Source organism: Odocoileus virginianus, chromosome 33, assembly GCF_023699985.2.
Source record: "Odocoileus virginianus isolate 20LAN1187 ecotype Illinois chromosome 33, Ovbor_1.2, whole genome shotgun sequence".
NCBI classification, from domain to species: Eukaryota; Metazoa; Chordata; class Mammalia; order Artiodactyla; family Cervidae; genus Odocoileus; species Odocoileus virginianus.
Window position 1 is genome coordinate 25,266,504 of NC_069706.1, and position 23,285 is coordinate 25,289,788.

General features: G+C 40.9%; 1 protein-coding gene across 1 annotated transcript; it reads right to left on the reverse strand.

Annotated features, from left to right (window-relative positions):
• Nucleotides 1-9,852: 9,852 nt before the first annotated feature.
• LOC110131753 (mitochondrial import inner membrane translocase subunit Tim17-B) lies at nucleotides 9,853-10,714 on the reverse strand. The gene has a single exon (XM_070461177.1). The coding sequence runs from the start codon at nucleotides 10,690-10,692 to the stop codon at nucleotides 10,174-10,176; it is 519 nt and encodes a 172-aa protein (XP_070317278.1). The 5' UTR covers nucleotides 10,693-10,714; the 3' UTR covers nucleotides 9,853-10,173.
• Between the last annotated feature and the right edge of the window lie 12,571 nt (nucleotides 10,715-23,285).

A 23,285-nucleotide genomic window follows, 5' to 3' on the forward strand; every position in this document is an offset into this window, starting at 1 on the left:
ACAATAGTAAAGATTAATAAAACTAAAAGCTGGTTCTTTGAGAAGATAAAAAAAATTGACAAACCTTTAGCCAGACTCATCAAGAAAAACAGAGAAGAATCAAATCAACAAAATTAGAAATGAAAAAGGAGAGGTTACAACAGACAATGCAGAAATACAAAGGATTATAAGAGTCTATTACGAACAACTATATGGCAATAAAATGGTAACCTGGAAGAAATGGACAGATTCTTAGACAAGTTCAATCTTCCAAGACTGAACCAGAAAGAAATAGAAATTATGAAAGTTGTGATCAAAAATCTCCCCCAAAAAAACAAAAGCCCAGGACCAGATGGCTTCACAGGTGAACTCTATCAAACATTTAGAGAAGAACTGATGACTATCCTTCTAAAACTCTCTCAAAAAAGTGCAGAGGAAGGAACACTTCCAAACTCATTGTACAAGGCAACTATTACCCTGATACCAAAACCAGACAAAGACAACACATAAAAAAAAGAAAACAACAGGCCAATATCACTAATGAACATAGATGCAAAAACCCTCAACAAAATTTTAGCAAACAGAATTCAACAACACATTAAAAAGCTCATACACCATGATCAAGTTGGGTTTATTCTAGGGATGCAAGGATTCTTCAATATATGCAAATCAATCAATGTGATACACCATCCTAACAAATTGAAAGATAAAAACCATATGATAATCTCAATAGATGCAGAAAAAACCTTTGACAAAATTCAGCACCCATTTATGATTAAAATTCTTCAAAAAATGGGCATAGAAGGAACTACCTCAACATAGTAAAGGCCATATATGATAAGCCCACAGCAAACATTACTCTCAATGGTTAAAAACTGAAAGCATTCCCCCTAAGATTAGGAACAAGACAATGGTGTCCACTTTCACCACTATTATTCAACATAGTTTTGGAAGTCCTAGCTATAGCAATCAGAGAAGAAAAGGAAATAAAAAGAATCCAGATCAGAAAAGAAGTAAAGCTCTCACTGTTTGCAGATGACATGATACTATAGATAGAAAACCCTAAAGATACTATCAGAAAATTGCTAGAGCTAATCAGTGAATTTAGCAAAGTCGCAGGATACAAAATCAGTACACAGAAATCACTTGCATTCCTATATTCTAACAATGAAAAATCATAAAGAGAAATTGAGGGATCAATCCCATTCACCATTGCAACAAAAAGAATAAAGTATCTAGGAATAAACTTAAGGGGACAAAAGAACAGAAAATTATAAGACACTGATGAAAGAAATCAAAAACGACATAAACAGATGGAGAGTTATTCCATGTTCCTGGGTAGGAAGAATCAATATTGTGAAAATGACTATACTACTAATGCAATCTATAGGTTCAATGCAATCCCTATCAAATTACCAATGGCATTTTTCACAGAACTAGAACAAAAAAATTTCAAAATTCATATGGAAACACAGTCAGTTCAGTCACTCAATAGTGTCCGACTCTTTACAACCCCATGGACTGCAGCATGCCAGGCTTCCCTGTCCTATCTTTTTACCCTGTCATACTATTCATGGGGTTCTCAAGGCAAGAATACTGAAGTGGTTTGCCATTCCCTTCTCCAGTGGACCACATTTTGTCAGAACTCTCCACCATGACCCAACTGTCTTGGGTGGCCCTAAACGGCATGGCTCATAGTTTCACTGAGTTAGACAAGGCTGTGGTCCATGTGGAAACACAGAAGACCCCGAAGAGCCAAAGCAGGCTTGATAAAGAAGAATGGAGCTGGAGGAATCAACCTTCCTGTCTTCAGACTATACTACAAAGCTACTGTCATCAAGACAGTATGGTACTGGCACAAAAACAGAAATACAGACCAATGGAACAAGATAGAAAGCCCAGAAATAAGCCCATGCACCTATGGGTACCTTATTTTTGACAAAGGAGGCAAGACTATACAATGGGGCAAAGACATCCTCTTCAATAAGCAGTGCTGGGAAAACTGGACAGCTACATGTAAAAGAATGAAATTAGAACACTTCCTAATACCACACACAAAAATAAACTCAAAATGGATTAAAGACCTAAATGTAAGACCAGAAACTATAAAACTCTTAGAGGAAAACATAGGCAGAACACTTGATGACATAAAGCAAGATCCTCTATGACCCATCTCTTAGAGTAATGGAAATAAAAACAAAAGTTAACAAGTGGGACCTGATTAAACTTAAAAGCTTTTGCACAGCAAAGGAAACTAAAAGCAAGGTGAAAAGACAACCCTCAGAATGGGAGAAAATAATAGCAAATGAAACAACTGACAAAGAATTAATTTCCAAAATATACAAGCAACTCATACAACTCAATACCAGAAAAACAAACAACCCAATCAAAAAGTGGGAAAAATACCTAAACAGGCATTTCTCCAAAGAAGACATACAGGTGGCTAACATGAAAAGATGGTCAACATTGCTCATTATTAGAGAAATGCAAATCAAAACTACAATGAGACATCACCTCACACTGGTCAGAATGGCCATCATCAAAAAGTCTACAAACAATAAATGCTGGAGAGGGTGTAGAGAAAAGGGAACACTCTTGCACTGTTGGTGGGAATGTAAATTGATGCAGCCACTATGGAAGATGGTATGGAGATTCCTTAAAAAACTAGGAATAAAACCAACCATATGACCCAGCAATCCCACTCCTAGGCATATACCCTGAGGAAACCAAAACTGAAAAAGACACATGTATCTCATTGTTTATTGCAGCACTATTTACAATAGCTGGAACAAGGAAGTAACCTAGATTGACAGATGAATGTCAGACAGAATTCACTGACAGATGAATGGATAAAGAAGTTGTGGTACATATACACAATGGAATATTACTCAGCCATAAAAAGGAACATATTTCAGTCAGTTCTAATGAATTGGATGAACCTAGAGCCTATTATACAGAGTGAAGTAAGTCAGAAAGAGAAAGATAAATATCACATACTAATGGATATATACAATCTAGAAAGATGGTACCAGAGAATTTATTTGCAGGGCAGCAATGGACAAAGAGACATAGAGAACAGACTTATGGACATGCGGAGAGGGGAGGAGAGGGTGAGATGTATGGAGAGAGAATAACATGGAAACTTACATTACCATATGTAAAATAGGTAGCCAACCGGAATTTGCTATATGTCTCAGGAAACTCAAACAGGGACTCTGTATCAACTTAGAGGGGTGGGATGGGAGGGAAATGGGAAGCAGATTCAAGGCTGGGGGGAAATATTATATATATACCTATGGCTGATTCATGTTGAGGTTTGACAGAAAACAACAAAATTCTGTAAACCAATTATCCTTCAATTTAAAAATTAATTAATTTAAAAAAAAGAGATTAGTAACAGGTGATATGTTTCCTCTTGAGGTAAAATTTATATATTGTGAAATGTACAGACCTTAAGTATAAATTTTCATACATTGTAATTTATGAAAGGTAATGCCCATTAAAAATACCTCAATCTAGATATGAAATGCTTCCATTACTCTGGAAACTTTCCTCATTCCCCTTCCAGTTAGTCCCTGCCTTCTCTGTCCAAAGGCCACCACTATTCTGATTCTATCACTGAAATCTTTCTTTTTTTCCTTAAAATGTCCAAATTCTCCCACTAGATTGTAAATTTTCCTAAAGGAGGATCTGCCTGATTCTTTTTCTCCCTTAGGGTGCGTGTGTGTGTGTGTGTGTGTGTGTGTGTGTGTGTGTGTGTGAGATAAAATATGTAAAATTTGCCATTTTAACAGTTTTGAACTGTGCAATTGAGTGGAATTAGTTATATTCACAGTGTTGTGCAACCATCACAATTTACTTCCAAAACTTTTTTATCACCCCAAATAGAAATTCTGTAACCATTAAGCAATCATACCTCCCTTGACTCAGACACTAATAACCTCTTGTCTACTCCCTATATTTATGCATTTGCCTATTCTAAGATATTTCATATAAGTGGAATCATAAAATTTGTCTTTTTGTGTCTGGCATATTTCACTTAGCATCATGTCTTCAAGGTTCATCCATTCATAGCATGTGTCAGAATTTCTTTCCTTTTTAAGGCTGAATAATATTCCATTGCATAAACACACCACATTTTGTTTATTCATTCATATGTTGATGGACACTTAGTTTTTTTCCACATTTTGGCTGTTGTGAATAATTCTGTTATGAACATTTTGGTGTACAAGTGTCTGAGTCCTTGTTTTTATTTATTTTTATTATTATTATTATTTTTTTGAGTCCTTGTTTTTAAATCTTTCTATGACTGGGAGAGAAACTGGCTTGGTCATATGGTAATCCTGTTTAACTCTTGGAGAAACTGCCAAACCATTTCCCACAGCAGCTGCACCATTTTACATTCCCACCAGCAATGCACAAAGGTTCCAATTTCTCCACATTCTTACCAACACTTGTTATTATCTTTTTGATAACAGCCATCATAGTACACTGGAAGTGGTATTTCACTGTGGTTTTTATTTGCATTTCCCTAATGACTAATGGTGTTGAACACTTTTCATGTGCTTGTTTCTTATTTGGTGAAAAAAAGAAAGACAGTAAATTGTCTAGGAGGGGACACAGGGCCAGTATAACTACTTTAGGGAGGTAGGTGGCAATAGTAATTTTGCTTTGTCCTAAAAAGGAATTTGTTCCTAATGTAATTTGAAAACAACTTCTTTCTCATCTATAACTGGCTTCAGTTATCATCTATACACTGATGATTCAAACATCCCTACCTCTAAGCCATATGCTGAAGTCAAGTTTAACATTCCTATTTTCATATTTTTACTATAAAGCTCCATTCATTCAACATACATGTATTGGGTGCCCACTGTGTGCTATGGACTGTTCTAAGTGCTGGGGATCCAATAGTGAATATACCAAACAGATCTTTAGCCTAAAGAATTTATATACTTGTTTACACTTGATGTGGTACAGGCACCTAACAGTATGTTCAAAAACTGAACTCATGGAGTGACATCAGTGAAAACAATGGAGTTAGTACCTCCAGTAGCCTGTACCTCCCCAGAATTACAAAAAAAAAGAAAGAAAAAAACAGGAAACACTGTCAGAATGAACATAACAGAGTTCCAGGAGCTATTCTGGACAGGTATTTCATGTTCAGTGATGCTGAGCAGAACTTTAGTTCCATCTAAATAAAATGTGAATTTAAAGTTAGGTTCTTCAGACAGAGGACAAATATTGTGTGGTATTGCTTCTGTGTGGAATCTAAGAAAATGGTACAAATGAACTTATTTACAAAACAGTAATAGAGTCACAGATGTAGAAAACAAGCCTATGGTTACCAGGGGGGACCAGGGGAGGGATAAATTGGGAGATTGGGATTGACATATACACATAACTGTATAAAAAACAGATAACTAATAAGGACCAGGGAACAATACAGCACAGGGAACAATACTCTGTAATGGCCTATATGGAAAAAGAATCTAAAAAAAGTGGGTATATATATTTGTATCAGATTCACTTTGCTGTACACCTGAAACTAATGCAACATTATACATCAAATATACTCCAATAATTTTTTTTTTAACTGCGCTTACTACCTTTCCTTAATATATACTCCTTTTACTGCATCTTCATCTCAGGTGACAGGATCACCATCCTGTCATCCAATCTCCCAAGTAAGAAACCTCTGAGTCAGCCTTGACTCCACCCTCTTCCCTTATCCCACACATTCCATCCATCATCAAAATTATCTCTGGTACCCTTCCCCTCCTCTCCATGCCTACTGCCTTTGATTGTTTCAGATTCTCATTCTCTCTCATTAGGACCAATGCAGCTATCTCCTAACCCTTTTCACTGCCTCCAGTTTCTCCTCCAGTCAATCCATCATGCATGTCACCTACTCAATTAGCTTTCTAAAAGAGCAATCACAAGATTCTGCTGCCCTGGTTAAGACCTCTGCTGGACTTCCCTGGTGGTCCAGGGGTTAGGACTCCACTCTTCCAATGCAGGGGGCATGGGTTTGACCCCTGGTTGGGGAACTAAGATCCCACATGCCTATACGGCTCAGCCAAAAAATAAACAACATTTAAGAAAACTAAATAAAATAAATAAAAATAAAAATGACCTCTACTGGCTCCAGGACAAAGTTCCAGCTCCTGGGACATCCTTCACAACTTAGTCTCAACCATGCAGCATCATCTTTCCATTTTTCACTCCAGCCACAAAAATATCTTGCGATTCTAGCTATTCCACACAACCATTTTTTTTTTTTTGGCGAGGATTATACTTCTCATGGAACTCACTTACTTACTTCTACCTTATATATATTTTGTCTTCAAGACTAACCTCAAAGGTCACAGCCACTGTGATGTTTTTTCTCCACTCTCAGAACTGAGCCTCCACCCACATCATGCTTCTGCAACACTCCTCATATTACAGTACAGAGCACCCTGCATTTTACCTTTCTGTGAAGAAAACCTATCTTCTTTGGAATGTGAATTCCTGAAAGGCAGAGAATGTGTCACACTCCCCTCATCTCTATAACCTCAACACTTAGCACAGTACCTGGCACATGGGAGTCTCAAAATGTTGTTGAGTTCCCTTTTCCCTTCCCCTCAGTAACTGTTCTGAATCTCTGACACTCTCCTCAAATCCTTTTCCCAACTTCTCAGTTCAGTCTATCTGAACTTTCAGCAGATGACCTCACCAGAAAGAGGCCATCACTTTGTTGCTCTTCAGTTGCTAAGTCGTGTCCGACTCTGTGACCCCATTCACTGCAGCATGCCATGCTTTCCTGTCCTTCAGTATCTACCGGAGCTTGCTGAAACTCATGTCCATTGAGTTGGTGATGCCATCCAACCATCTCGTCCTCTGTCATCCCCTTCTCCTCCTGCCTGCAATCTTTCCTAGCATCAGGGTCTTTTCTAATGAGTCAGCTCTTTGCATCAGGTGGCCAAAGTATTGGAGCTTCAGCTTCAGCATCAGTCCTTCCAATGAATATTCAGGATTGATTTCCTTTAGAGTTGACTGGTTTGATCTCCTTGCAGTCCAAGGGACTCTCAAGAGTCTTCTCCAACATCACAGTTCAAAGGCATCAATTCGTCAATGCTCAGCCTTCTTTATGGTCTAACTCTCACATCCATACATGACTACTGAAAAACTACAGCCTAACTATATGTACCTTTGTCGGGAAAGTAATATCTCTGCTTTTTAATATGCTGTCTAGGTTTATGATAGATTTTCTTCCAAGGAACAAGTGTCTTTTAATTTTGTGGCTGCGCTCACCATCTGCAGTGATTTTGAAGCCCAAGAAAATAAAGGCTGTCACTGCTTCCATTGATTCCCCATCTATTTGCCATGAAGTGATGGGACTAGATGCTATGATCTTCATTTTTTGAATGTTGAATTTTAAGTCAGCTTTTTTACTCTCTTCTTTCACTTTCATCAAGAGGCTCTTTACTTCCTCTTTGCTTTCTGCCATAAAGGTGGTGTCATCTGCATATCTGAGGTTATTGATATTTCTCCCGGCAATTGTGATTCCAACTTGTGCTTCATCCAGCTCAGCATTTCACATGATATACTCTGCATATAAGTTAAATAAGCAAGGTGACAATATACAATCTTGATGTACTCCTTCCCCAATTTTAAACCAGTTGGTTGTTCCATGTCTGGTTCTAACTGTTGTTTCTTGACCTGCATACAGGTTTCTCAGGAGGCAGGTAAGGTGGTCTGGTATTCCCATCTCTTTAAGAATTTTCCAGTTTGTCGTGATCCACACAGTCAAAGGCTTTAGTGTAGTCAATGAAGCAGTGGATGTTTTTCTGGACTTCTTTTGCTTTTTCTATGATCCAACAGATGTTGGCAATTTGATCTCTGGTTCCTCTGACTTTTCTAAATTCAGCTTGAACATCTGGAAGTTCTTGGTTCACATACAGTTGAAGCCTACCTTGAGAATTTTGAGCATTACTTTGCTAGCATATGAGATGAGTGCAATTGTGCCATAGTTTGTACATTCTTTAGCATTGCCTTTCTCTGGGATTGGAGTGAAAACTGACCTTTTCCAGTCCTGGGGCCACTGCTGAGTTTTCCAAATTTGCTGGCAAATTGAGTGTAGCACTTTTACAGCATCATCTTTTAGGATTTGAAATAGCTCAACTGGAATTCCATCACCTCCACTAGCTTTGTTCATAGTGATGCTTCCTAAGGCCCATTTGACTTCGCACTCCAGGATGTCTGGCTCTAGGTGAGTGATCACACCATCATGGTTATCTGGGTCATTACAGTCTTTTCTTTTTGTATAATTCTTCTGTGTATTCATGCCACCTCTTCTTAATATCTTCTGCTTTTGTTAGGTCCATGCTGTTTCTGTCCTGTATTGTGCCCATCTTTGCATGAAATATTCCCTTGGTATTCCTAATTTTCTTGAGGAGATCCATACATGACTACTGGAAAAACTATAGCTTTGACTATATGGACCTTTGTCGGCAAAGTGATATCTCTGTTTTTTAAAACGCTGTCTAGGTTTGTCATAGCTTTTCTTCCAAGGAGCAAGTGTGTTTTAATTTCATGGCTGCAGTCACTGTCTGCAGTGATTTTGGAACCCAAGAAAATAAAGTCTGTCACTGTTTCCATTTTTTCCCCATCTATTTGCCATGAAGTGATGGGACCGGATGCCATGATCTTAGTTTTTTTAATGTTGAGCTTTAAGCCAGTTTTTTTTTACTCTCCTCTTTCATCCTTATCAAGAGGCTCTTCAGTTTCTCTTCACTTTATGCCATTAGAGTGGCCATCACTTACAACATCTTTTATCATCTACCCTTGCCACATACCCTACATACCAATCTATGCTTTCCTCCTTGCCTCGCTGACAGAGGAAGATGTGTCCCTTGTCCACCCAAGACCAGTGCCATTACTGTGCTCCAGATCTCCTCTCATCTCCTCAAGGCTTCTTCAATCATCCTTCCCTCCTTTTCCACCCATATTCATTCAACAAATATTTACAGAGCAACACTGTATCTGGATGCTGGGGTTAGAATGACAAATGAGTTAGATAATGCTCCAGACCTCATAAAACTTCCACTGTAGTGGGAAAGATAGACCAAAAAAATGGAAATGGATGTAAAGTAAATGAATAAGAAGATAAGGGAATAAGAGGTCACTTTATTTTTGTTTTTTGGTATTTTTCCCAGAAAACATGATTTATTGTTGTTTAGTTGCTAAGTTGTGTCCAGCTCTTTTGTGACCCCATGGACTGTAGCCCACCAAGCTTCTCTGTCTATGGGATTTCCCAGGCAAGAATACTGAGTGCGTTGCCATTTCCTTCTCCAAGGGATCTTCCCAACCCAGGGATTGAACCCATGTCTCCTGCCTTGGGAGCTGGATTCTTTACCACTGAGTCACCAGGTCACTTTAAATAAGGAAGTCAAGGACTTCCCTGGTGACCCAGTAGCTAAGACTCTGTGCTCCCAATGCAGGGGACTGGGGGTTCGATCCCTGGTCAAGGAACTAAATCCCACATGCCCAAGAGTTGGCATACGGCAGCAAAGGTCAAAGATCCTGTGTAGCACAACTAAGACCTTGTGTAGCCAAGTAGATAAATATTAAATAAATATATAAGGATGACAGAGGGGGAAAAAACCCTTTTTTTGTGGACGTGACATTTGAGCTGATGCCTTAAGGATGTGGATATGAATGAATTTTCTGTGTGAAGTTCTGGGGGATGAGGAGTCCAGATAGAAGGAACAGTGGTACGAGGATCCAGAGAGAAAGAGAAAGCCAAGGCTATCTCAATGGCCTATAAGGCCCTCCAAGCTCCAGGCCCCCCATTCATCTCTCTGACCTCATTTCCTACTGCCCTTCCCCTCCCTCTGTCCCACCAACCTCCTTGCTGATTTTTTTTTTTTTTCAAAACTGGCTTTAAATACTCATCAGAGCGCCATGCAAAGGGATTGGGGTGACAGCGTGTTACATATGTGAGTGGGGATTGGGATGCCCTGAGAGAAAAGGGACCCATCCATCAGGGCAGCTGGGGTGCCCCACCCCCAACCGGGGATAAGAGAACAGATAGAGGCCCTCTCAAGGGTCCCATAGGCCAACTGGGAGCCAGCCCTCCCTTCGAGGTAGATCATCGGGGAGGGGACCGAGGAGGAGCTCCCACAGTGGCGGTGATAGGCGGTCACTTCCTCAGTGGTACTGCTGATAGCTGGGGTAGCCTGGGCCCGGGGTACCCTCCTTAGGGGGCAGCTGGCCAGGGTCCTCCAGGAACGGGGGTGCATTGCGGAACTGCTGGGCAGTATAGCGAGTGAGAAGGGTGCCAACACCCTCGATGAGGGCCAACAGGATGCCCCCCATCATTGCCGAGCCCACCATGGCCAATGGGCCACTGCGGGCAGCCAGCACAGCCCCAGTCAGTGCGCCACTGGTGATGGAGTTCCAGGGATCTTCCTTGCCCCGAAGCCGCACCAGACCACAGTCAATGGTGGAAAACAGGCCCCCCCACACAGCGAAGCTACCTCCAATCTGGGGGGCTCTGATCCTTACAGCATTGACACTGCCTCTCAATCGGTGCCGAATTCCGACAGGGGCATTGCGGAAGCCCTTAATGGCCTGGAATACTCCACCGCCGATAACACCCATAGTGAAGGCTCCACCACAATCATCCACAATTCGCCATGGGCAAGGTTCCCGAGCATACTCCTCCATGGCCCCTTGCTGATTTTCAATTATGTCATGTGTACGCTCACCCTAGAGCCTTTGTTCTGGCTGTTCTCACTGCCTGCAAAGTTTTCCTTAGATATCTGCTTGGCTAACTTGTTCACTTCCTTCAAGTCTTTGCTCAAAGTCACCTTCTCTACAAGGCCTACCCAACTACCCTACTTAAAATGAGTATTCACATCCCCTCTGCCACGGACACTCCTGATCCCCTTATCCTACTTTGCTTTTTCTTTTTCTTTTGGCTGCACTGGCTCTTCATCGCAGCACACAGACTCTGTAGTTGTGGCACACAGGCTTGGCTGTTTCATGGCATGTGGGCTCTTAGTTCCCCCACCAGGGATCAAATACACGTCCCCTGCATTGGAAGGTGGATTCTTAACCTCTGGACCACCAGGAAAGTTCTGCTTTTTATTTGTCTATAGTACCTTTCACCTTGTAACATACTACATAATTTACTTAGCCATTAAGTCTACTGTTTATTGACTACCCCCTCACTAGAACATAAACTTCACGAGGATAGGAATCTTTTGTTTGGTCACTAGTGTGTTCTAAGGACTCAGAAGAGTGCCTGGCACAATGTGGGTGCTTCACACAAATTTATTAATTAAATGAAGTCGTTAAAACTCATCTCAGATATCAGGTTCTTCACAAAGTATTTCCCAGCTGTGAACAAGCCCCACTTTCCCCCAAATTAATTCCCCCTCCTTTCGGCTACCTTTGTATCTTGAACCATTGTTGAATTTTCCAGATAATATTGTTGTTTGTATGTCTAGATTATGAGGGCAAAGTTTGGAACCCATCTGATATATTTCTACATTCTTATAGAATTATTATTCTTGTCGTCTCAGGGCCTGAAAATAGTATACATGTATTATTTTGATAAATAAACTAGTAAAGCCACACCAAGATCAAAAGTCTGGAAATGTTCTGTTAGTGACCGTGTGGGAAACAGGCCTGCCCACAGTGTTGACAGGAGTGTAAACTGAATGACTTAAGCTCCCTGCAGGACAAAGTGAAAAATATCTATCAAGTTAAACATTTACTTTCTGAAATTCTGCTTTTAAGAATGTATCTATCAGGGCTTCTCCTCTGGTGGTCTAGTGGTTAAGAATCCACCTGCCAATGCAGGGGACATGGGTTCGATCCCTAGTCTGGGAAGATCCCACATCCCAAAGGGCGATTAAGCCCCTGCACCACAACTACTGAAATCTGCACAGTGAGAAGCCTGCGCACCACAAAGAAGAGTAGCCTCTGCTCAACTGCAATCAGAGAAAGCTCATGCACAGCAGCGAAGACCCAGTGCAGCCATAAATAGATAAATAAATAAAATTTTAAAAAGAATGCATCTATCATATTTACTCATTCAAGTATTCCAAGATACAGAGATATTCACTGAGACATTGTTTATTATATATATATATATATATATATATATATATATATATATATATATATAAAAACTCAACTGTCCCACCAGTAGGGCCTTGTACAAATTATAGTATATCCATAATAGAATACTCTGTGGTTGCTATGTAGGATGAGACATATCTGTAGGTACAAACACAGAACAAGCTCTGAGATGTATCAAATAGAAAGCATATAATGTAGGTAAACATGGAGTATGCCAATATGTGTATTTCACAAAAAGGAGAACACTAGATAAACATGCTTATATGTTCACAGAGTATTTTGGAAAGATAAACAAGAAACTCTAAATAGTGGCTGCCTCGGGAGAGGAGGACTGGAGTATCAGAAGTCACGGTGAGGGGAACACTTATTTTACACTGTATACTCTGTTAGTTTGAATTTTTTTATCATGTATATTGCATTTCCAATAATAATTTTAAAAAATTTAATGATAAAGTAAGACTCACAATTGTAAATTAGGAAAGGATGGAGAAGAATTCAACCCTCCACTGGGCCTTAGGTGATTGATAGGAAAATGTCACATCTTTTTTAGGAGTTTCTGTCTTCAGTCTCTCTCTGGATGAGAAAGGGAAAAGGAGTGGGACTGGAGACTTGGATTGGGAACTTGATCTTGCCACTGAGCCACTCCTGGAAAGATGGTGGCCATGGCCCACTGGAGAGTGTCCAGAGAACCTCGATCAGGGGTTAAGATCCATGTATTACGTGAGAGGCCGTGAGAGTTTCCCTGGGGTGGCTATATTCACAGTGGGGATACTAAGTAGTCAGTTTCTTCTACAACAAGGCCCAGTCTGATATTATGAGCACAGGAAGACTGTCTTGACCTCAAGAATCAGCACTGGCCAGGGAAGTCTGGGCTGCCAAAGGGTTGGGGCTGGCTCCCTTCCTAGGGAAATTGTCCTGACATGCAGGGAAACTGAGACAGAAACCTTGGCCCATGAAGCAGAGGAAAAGGAAGAGGCGGGGGTTTGGTGGGCTTAGGGTTCCCCAGAGCTCACCTCAGGCAGTCAAATGTGGGAAAGGTCCCTGGGCTTTTGGAGAACAGAGTGAAGGACATACGATGTGGGAAATGGCAGGCATACATAAAGGGAAGTGAGTTAGCCAGGTAAAAAAAAAACAACATTACTCAGCTGTTCTGTTCCTTTCCATCTTCACAAGCCAAAGCAGATATCATAAAATTGAGTCCCTTGTTCCTATGAGTCCGGGGCTGGAAGAGTCCTTAAAGATATTTTATCCAACATCCTCAGTGATGCTAGAATCCTTCTATGCTTTAGCCTCCATTTATACACTCCCAGAACTAGCAATGCCTCAGAGACTACAGGACCTGGTATACAAGGCTCTCCTCCCGCTTTCTCCTCAGGAGAAGCAAGCCTGGAAGGATCTTTCCCCACAGCGTTTCTCTGCCTGGCCCAAGTTCCAGCTCCCAGTAAGAAGCCCATGCCTGACAGAACTCCACTTTCTTCCTCTCCCAGAGCCAGCTTAAAGTCAGGAGGAGGCACAATGCTGAGAAACCCAGAAAGTTCCCCAGATTCCTCTGTGATCAGGTCAACTTCATTAAAACGAACTAGGTTCTCCGAGGATTTGATCGTGGATGTGGTGTTGTTTGCTGTATCACAGTTCCTATGGCTACAGGCTCACAGTGAAAAGGGAACAGGTATACATCAGCATCTTCCTGTAAAACTGGGATCTGACCTCCTTTATAGTCAAACATGCAGCAGGCCACCGTGCAAATGGCACAGCATGAATAGAATCAAGAGAGTCCTGAATGACTTAAGTGGAAAAGAACACTAAATGAAATGATGCATGTGAAAGGATGTGTTCTATCCTTGGTTCAGCTTGCATCCTGCATAATTGTTCACCATTCATCTTTCATACCCAGAAGGGAGATCATCCAACTGAAAGGGTTGCAAACTGGCAGCCCCCAGGCCAAATAAAATCCATAAACCTATCTGGTATGAGTTCAGAATGTTTAAAACATGTTTTAAGTCAACTTTTAAAAAATCCATATCTTTTCAGTGGAAAAAAAAATCCAGTTTTCAGTGTCAATGCCCTCCTGTCAAAGGCTTTCAAGAACAAACCTATAATTGAACAAAGTTGGGTTTATTGACTTATTGCAGAAAGAGACCACACAATCTGTGAAACTGTGAGACATCTCAGTAAAAGATGCTGTAAATGACTTATTGTAGGACTTGAACTTGTGTTAGGTTTCTGGGGAGGATTCAAGAAAATGAGCTGACTCTGATTTAGATGCTATGAAGAAGTGGGGAGTAGTTCTATGATTGGTATCATAACACTTTTAATCTAAATGATAGGAAAACTAAAGCTATCACTGATAAAGAAGGAAAAGTAATTTATATTAGGCAGGATGTGGGTATTGAGTCATTTCTGTTGTTTCTGTTCTTGCTTTTTGTTCATTTACTATTTATTTATTTGGCTGTGCTGTGTCTTAGTTGCAGCATGCAGGATCTTTTAAGTTGCAGCATGCGAACTCTTAGTTGTGGCATGTGGGATCTAGTTCCCTGACCAGGGATTGAACCCAGGCCCCCTGCATTGGAATCTCAGAGTCTTAGTGACTGGACCACCAGTGAAGTCCCTATTCTTATTTTTGACTGTGTTCAAATATAATGACATGGTGGTCTTATTTTTGTTTTGATCCATCACAGTTGACAGAGTGGCCCTGAATAAATGATACTGGTGTTCTGTAAAATTGATTACATTTTATCAAGAGAAAACATCTAGCTGTGAGTTCATACCGGCTCCTATCAATACCAAGGCTGAGATGATAGTGCCAGCCAGCTCCAGGCTGTCAGAGGATGCTTTCTCTTTCTGTCTCCCTCTTGGCCAAAGGTAGATGGAGTCATGCTTCAGTATGTTAGCTTACCACCCAGATTTTCACCATTGCAAAGATTTTGTTCATCAGGAGACTGTCAAGAGAAGATCTATATAGTTAGACTAAGGTTAGTCTTTCCTTCTCCTTTTGTTGCCGGATGGATTCTCAAAACCTCTGATACAACGATGGTTACACAGCAGCATTTAAAACTGTGACCAGGACTTCCCATGTGGTACAGTGGATAAGAATTGGCCTGCCAATGCAGGAGACATGGGTTCGATCTCTAGTCCAGGAAGATTCCACATGTTGAGTAACTTAGCGTGCACCACACTACTGGGCCCAAGTTCCAGGGCCCATGAGCTATGAATACTGAGCCAGTGTGCTGCGATAACTGAAGTCCACGTGCCTAGAGCTTGTGCCCCGCAACGAGAAGCCACTGCAATGAGAAACCTGCACACCACAACGAAGAACAGCCCCCGCTATTAGTAGTTCCAAAGTCCAGCTTGTCTTTCTTAGCAATTCAAGTTATTTATTTTTTTAGAATAGTCACAGGCTGCTCAACTTGATCTGTATTTATATATAGGTGCTTCAAGCTGTTTGCCAAAACATGAATTTCCCTTTGGTTAATGAATTTAAATGTAAATTGGTTGTTGGGCTTCTAAGTAGCAGTTGTCATTTACGATGTCTGCTAAGGTTAGAGACAAGATCTGGATCACCTTTTCCAGTAGTATTACCCCTCTCTGGCAAGTATAGCTCATACAGCATGCATGATAATGGAGTAGGTTATCCCTCCTGGGAGTTTTCTTGAATAGCCTATTCTTAAACAGTCTGCCTCATTTTGGAGATTTCTGGAGAAGTGATAGTTTAGAATACTTTAAGGGCTCTTAACAATTACCCTGAATGCACAGGATAAGTTAGTGTGCAGCAGGCAGGTAAAAGCCTGTTGTCTGCATGAGAAGTTAAACCCAGGACTTCCCTGGTGGTCCAGTGGCTAAGACTACGCCCTCCCAATGCAGGGGTGCCAGGTTCAATCCCTGGTCAGGGAACTAGATCCTACATGCTGCAACTAAGAGCTTGCATGCTGCAACTAACCTGACACATGAAAAAGGAAAAAACATTGGACCCTACTGAGGCATCGATTGTGGTTAGGAATACCCAATTTGGGGACCCTTGAGGTAGACAGATTTCTTGAATGGATTACATGGTGCTTTCAAGTAAAGTTGGAGTGTCTTAGAAGAGAATAGCAAGGATAGCCCCAATCTTTAGTTCCTATTCCAGATGACCTAGATTTTATAAGGGAGAATCCCTTGGACAGAGAAGCCTGGTAGGCTACAATTCATAGGGTCGAAAAGAGTCAGACACGACTAAAGTGACTGAGCACCAGCATGAGCATAATGACCTTAGCAAAAGCATTTCATTCAAGTCCAAGTTTTGTTAAGACCAAACTTTGGAATTATATGAGGAAAACTTAAGACCAGGAGGGACTTGTTTTGAGTATCTACATTGTATGTTAGAAGTTATTACATTTTTGGTCAACAGTATTAGATAGGGAGGCAACAGTTCCAGGAATGAGGTCAACTCAGAGCAATACCTACGGTCTGAAAAATATGCACCAGACTATTTTTTCTCCTTAAGCAGCAGAAGGAGACCACAAGAGTCGAAAGTAACAAGATGAAAATAGGGAAGACATATTAAGAAAACTTTTAGGGGACCTCCCGAGTGATCCAGTGGTTAACAATCTGCCTTGCAAAGCAGGGGACATGGGTTTGATCCCTGCTTGAGGAACTAAGATCCCACATGCCAAGGAACTAAGCCCTTGTGCTACAACTAGAGAATTCATGTGCCAAAATGAAAGATCTTGCATGATGAAACTAAGACCTGATGCAGCAAATAAATTAAAATATTTAAATTAAAAAAGAAAACAGTTAGTCAAAGAGGATGTTAAAGACAATAGGCAAGATTACTAGGAGAACAAAAGGTAAGGGAAAGGGTACTCAAGAATCAAAAAAGTAGTCTTGTTCTGCAGAATCTGTTCATATGTGCAGTTATCATCTTGACCTTTCATCTTGGACAGAAGCTGCCCACAGTCTTCTGTAAAAGTAGCTTCTAGAAAATGTCTATAGAATGCTCAGTTTGAGGTCTCCCAATGGACTAGAGGCTCAGTACCCTGGAGAAAACAATGTATGTCATTTTACTTAGGAAATATGAGCCGAAAGATAAGAACACAATTAAAGTTCCAGAAGAAAATATAGAGGCAAGGTAAGTTCTTTGATATGAGTCTTGGCAATGATATTTTGGGTTTGATACCAAAAACAAAGACAACAAAAGCAAAAATAAACAAGTAGAACTACATCAAACTAAAAAGCTTCTGCACAGCAAAGGAAACCAACAAAATGAAAAGGCAGCCTATGAAGTAGGAGAAAATATTTGCAAATCATATATTTGATAAGGGAATTAACATCCAAAATACATAAAGAACTCATACAACTCAATAACAAAAAAAAAAAATCCAATTTAAAAATGGACTGAGAATCTGACTAGATAATTTTCCAGAGAAGACAAACAAATGGCCAACAGGTGCATAAAAAGGCATGCAATATCACTAATCATCAGGGAAATACAAATCAAAACCACAATGAAATACCACCTTACACCTGTTGGAACGGCTATCATCAAAAAGACAAGAGATAAGTGCTGGAGAGGATGTGGAAAAAATGGAAGCCTGTGCACAACTGGTGGGAATGTAACCTGGTGTAGCCACTTTGGAAAACAGTATGGAGGGTCTTAAAAAAATTAAAAATAGAAATATCCTATGATCCAGTAATTCCACTTCTGGGTATACAGAAAAAGGAAATGAAACCACAATGTCTAGAAGAGATATTTGCACCCTTATGTTCACTGCAGCATTAGTTAAAATAGCCATGACATGGAAACATCCTAAGTGTCCACTGACAGATGAATGAATAAAGAAAATGTAATATTTATTCATTTATGTATTTATTTCAGCCATAAAGAAGAAAAAAATCCTGTCATTTGTGACAACTTGAATGGACCTCGAGACTCTTGTGCTAACAGACATAGAAGTGAAAGTCGCTCAGTCGTGTCTTACTCTTTGTGACCCCATGGACTATACAGTCCGTGGAATTCTCCAGGCCAGAATATTGGAATGGGGAGCTGTTCCCTTCTCCAGGGCATCTTCCCAACCTAGGGATCAAACCCAGGTCTCCCGCATTGCAGGCAGTTTCTTTACCAGCTGAGCCACCAGGGTAGACAGAGAAAGACCAATATTGTATGACTTATAAGTGGGATCTAAAACATTCAAACAGAGAGAGCTAGAACAGACTGGTGGCTGCCAGAGGCTGGAGCTCGGAGTTGGGGAAGTGGATGAAGGTGGTCAAAAGGTACAACTTCCAACTATAAGATAAATAAGTTCTGGTGATATAATGGACAGCATGGTGAGTATTTTTTAAAATTTCAAAAGAAATCATATATGAAAACTTAAGATACTTATAAAATCAATATAAAAAGTAAAAAGGTTTAAATCATGAGAAAACTAACCCTTATCTTGTATAAACCAAAATATTATGCTGGCATTATTCCCCCCCCTCCTATTTTTATATAGCAAATTAAAATGTAAAAACACTGGATCATGTTAAAAACTCCTTTTATCTTGGAATTCAGCCCATTTCTATCTTACCTGTAACTATACAAAACCTATTACATAAATATACTTTTTAGTGCTCACAAAGGAAACATATATAGTTTAGCAATCCTTTCAGACATTTTTTTTACTATAGTTGACCCTTGAACAATGTGAGAGTTAGGGAACTTAAGGAAATAACACTCCTTAAAACCCCACCCTCTAGGGCACAACTGACTCCCTCCTCAAACTTAGCTACTAATAGCCTTATTGATAATATAAACAGTTGATTAAAACATACTTTTTATGTTATATGTATTATATACTTACAATCAAGTAAGCTAGAGAAAATGTTATTAAGAAAGAGAAAACACACTTAAGATACTGATGGTATTTGTCGACACTGATACCATATGTTAACATGATGAATCATCTGTCAGTATCTACGTCAATACTGTCTTATATTACACAAAACATTGTAGTTAGTAAATGTACTACTAATATAATATTGTGTGTATTAGTCACTCAGTCATGTTAGACTTTTTGGAACCCCATAGACAGTAGCCCACCAGGCTCCTCTGTCCCTGGGATTTTCCATGCAAGAATACTGGAGTGGATAGTCATTCCCTTCTCCAGGGGATCTTCCTGACCCAGGGATCAAATGTGGCATACATTGGCAGGCGAGTTCTTTACCACTAGCACCACCTGGGAAGCCTGAGTACTATTAACACTAAACATCAAGAATGAAAACATAGGGAATTCTCTAGTGGTCTAGAGGTTAGGACTCCATGCTGCCACCACAGGGGGCATAGGTTCCATCCCTGGTCAGGAAACTTAAGATCCTGCATGCCGTGCTGTAATCAATAGTCCCATGAAGAGTCTGTAAATGTTTGTGTATAAAAGTTTTGATAAATTTTCACTTTTTATAATTGATCTGTGTATATTTTATGGTTAACAAATGACAAAACATACTAGCATCTATTTATATTTTATGCATTCATAATATACCTTTTTCTTAATTTTTTGATATTTTTAGGCTACACATTTTTTCAAATTATTACAAATTCCCCCTCCATTTTTCCAATATATTTGGAGATCAAACCCATATTGTTTGAAGGCTAACTGTACTTAACTGAATTGTGCACACTCAACAAAATGTTTTTTTGATTAAGCTTTAAACTTCTCCAAGAGAGAATAATGGACAGGAAAAAATGAGAGAAAGCTACTTCAGACAATCATGAAACTATTACCAAAAAAAAAAAGAAAAAAGCTAATCTGTATTCCCTCTGCAGGAAAAGATAAAATAGTTTAAGTCCAAAAAAGAAACTGTTTAAATGCAAATCCCGCCCCCTCCCCCCCCAGATTTTGAAATATATTAATACATACACACAAAAGGAGTCACGTTCCACCTAATTTTAAAAAATATCTTAGGTGCTGGAAAATAGAGCTATACAATTAAAAAATCAGTATTTATTAATCTCCAAAGTACAGAAATGAAATATCACCTATGTTAAACAAAACCATCTATTTTTGACTAACATGACAATCCCCTCATGAGGGTCTCTTCTCTTTTTGTTCTACTTTTCTTTTTGTGCCTTTCAAATAAAGAATCTTCTTCTTATCCCAAGTTCCCCAAAATGGCCACTGCAATTCTAAATGGTCCCTAATGAAATTATGTCAGAAAGATAAGGATACAAGCTAATGTAACTGTAAGAAAACATGAAGGAATCAGGAATTTGGCCCAGTTTTAGTTGAGACAAGAGTTCATAAAACAGTGCTGTGCAAACTTGTATCTCCAGAACTTGGCCAAAGACCAATCGTCATTGATCAGAAGCCAGAGCAAATGACCTGATTCTGGGCAGAAGTGAAACAAAGCAGTTCTCTCGGACACACACAGAACTGAGGCAGAACTCCTTACAATGGTTTGGAATGGCAACCTACGGCAAAGTTTATTCAAAGCACCCTGGTTTGAGGGTCTAAAAGCCACAGTCCCCTGGGCCGGCTGTAGGACCAACTTATTGGGCCTTGGTTGATGAAGTGATTTGTCTGGTTAATTGGGATAACAAATGACACTCCAGCATGCTAACTGACCCTCAAGTGGTTGGCATGCCCAGCTTCTTAGAGGGACAAATGGTGTTCAGCGACCAGACACTGTGCAAGAAAGTCTTTGTAACGTTCTTAAGACACCCAGGGCTGCATTCCCATCTTGTTCCTATATACTTTTCCTCTGACAGACAAACAATATCCAATGGGGAGACCGTTGGAGCAGACAGATGTAGGAAGTCAGAAAATAAATTCCCCAAGGAAAAATAAAATTTGATTGGATAACCCAAAAACTGAAGAGGATCTCTCTTTTGGGCTGCACCAGGTCTTAGTTGTGGCATGTGGAATCACAGTTCCCTGACCATGGATAGAACCTGTACCGCCTGCATTGGCAGTGCAGAATCCTAACCACTTGGACCACCAGGGAAGTCCCTGAAGAGGATCTTATTCCAAGGAAAACAAACAAAATAATTCCCAAACTCGAGGGTCTCAACAAAACATCAGAGCTCAGTTCAGCAAGAACTTACCTTCTAGTCATGGGCAGGATGGCACCTCAAACATTTAAGAGACACAACGGGTCTGAGATGTGCACATTATTACTAGAGTCAAGGATCCCAGTCCACAATACTGAGGGCTTCAGCTGAATCGCCATGGAGCCTCCATTTCTGACAATGCCCTCCAGGCAAAGACCATCAGGAACACACCTGTAGTTGAACAAGGGAGCCTACATATCATGGGGAACCCATGCTGGGCATCTCAGCAAGTGCATAATAAAAATGGCTTATTATAGGACTGGGCTTCCCTGGTAGCTCAGACCATAAAGAATCTGCCTGCAATGTGGGAGACCTGAGTTCGATTCCTGGATTGGGAAGATCCCCTGGAGAATGGAATGGCTACCCACTCCAGTATTCTTGGCTGGAGAATTCCATGGACACAGGACCCTGGCAGGCTACAGTCCATGGGGTCACAAAGAGCTGGATACAACTGAGTGACTTTCACTCACTTGGTATTTCAGGATTGGAACTTATGTTAGATGATTTTCTTGGAGGGCTTGAGAAAAGGGAAGGTTTACTCTAGGTTGGATGGTGTCAGGAAGTGGGGATAGTTCTTTTTGGTTGTCTTGTTTTTTTCATTTTTAAAAATATTTATTTGGATGCCCCAGGTCTTAGCTGCAGCATGCAGAATCTCTAGTTGCAGCATACAAACTTAGTTGCAGCATGTGGGATCTAGCTCCCTGACTAGGGATTGCACCCAGTCCTCCTGCATTTGGAGCATGGAGTCTTAGCCACTGGGAAGTCTCATCTTAGTAATTCTTATCTAGAAATTAGAAGAAATGGATCAGGGCTAAAACTGTACTCAATGAAGGAATAGCAGTCACTCAAGCTGTGGAGGAGAGGGTTGTATTTGGTCATTTTTGTGGTCTGGGCAATGTTTTGGGTTCAGATATGATCATGGAATGGTCTTTCAACTCCTAAGAGACTGGCTTTGCCTGATGTTGGTGTTCTGTAAAATTATTTATGCTCAACAGGGCAACACCATAGCCTAGTTAATAGGGCCAGGCCCCTTCCTAGCAATACTGAGGTTTCTGAAGGAAGAGTGTAAACTAGCTCCCAGCCACACCTTTTTCTCTTTTTCATCAGCGACATTTGAAAAATCCGAATTGGCAGTCCTCTCATAAAGCATGGACTTTGCAGGTCACCACCAGCCCCAGGACTCCCTAGTACCTTGTAACTGGTCCACTCCACTCCTTTGCATTCCTACCTGTTCCCTGGCATTTAAATTTGCACCCCTCACTAAGCAGAAAAGGAACCAAATAAGCCCAGAGAAAAGTGATTTACCCAGGATCACCCAGTGAACTGGTGGCCGGGCGGAAACTATTCAATTTTCTCATTTTCCCTCCAGCGGGCAACCCGCTAGACATTCAGGTAGACTGCTAAATCTCTGAGGTGTCAGCCCATCAACTGAATACAGATGGGGTCCCATAAAAACACTTCTCACCACGCTTTATCAACATGTTTCCAGCTTACTTTTTCCCTCAGGGGTTGGGTGTCTTATGACATCGGCTGGGATTCTAAGACTTTGCTCCAGCCACCCCTGACCTTTTCTGCTTCTCAACTTTGTCCAGTGAGTTCACGCCTGAGGGTCTCTGTATTTGCCTGTGGCTCTTTCTGGAACGCTCCCCCATCACACCTGCTCGTGGTCGCTTCTTCTGAGCTTCAGCTCAGTATCACCTCCTCAGAGAAGCCCTCCATGACGACTTACCTCCTCACACCCTGCCTGCTCTAGCACTACTGCCACCTCCTCTGTGAGGCCACCCCCTCTATCTCCTTTAAGAGCTTCCAAGGCGCTTTTCTCTGTCAAATGCGCGGGGCTGGGAGGCGGCGAACTGTTACCAATCCCCTGCCTCTCTAGACCAGTGTTCCCTTTATGCCCACGAAGCGCTCTGAGAGTAGAAACAAGCGGCGGGGACGGCGCTTTCCTCAACAGGCAGGTGGCCAAGAGCCTCCTATTTCGGGACCCCAAAAGTGGCGACCAGAGGGCACGTCGCGCGGCAACCGCCTCAGCCACAGCCTAACCCGCCAACGACCCAAGGCTACTACGCATGCTCTGCACTCCAGGCCCCGCGGAGTCGGGGGCGGGGCC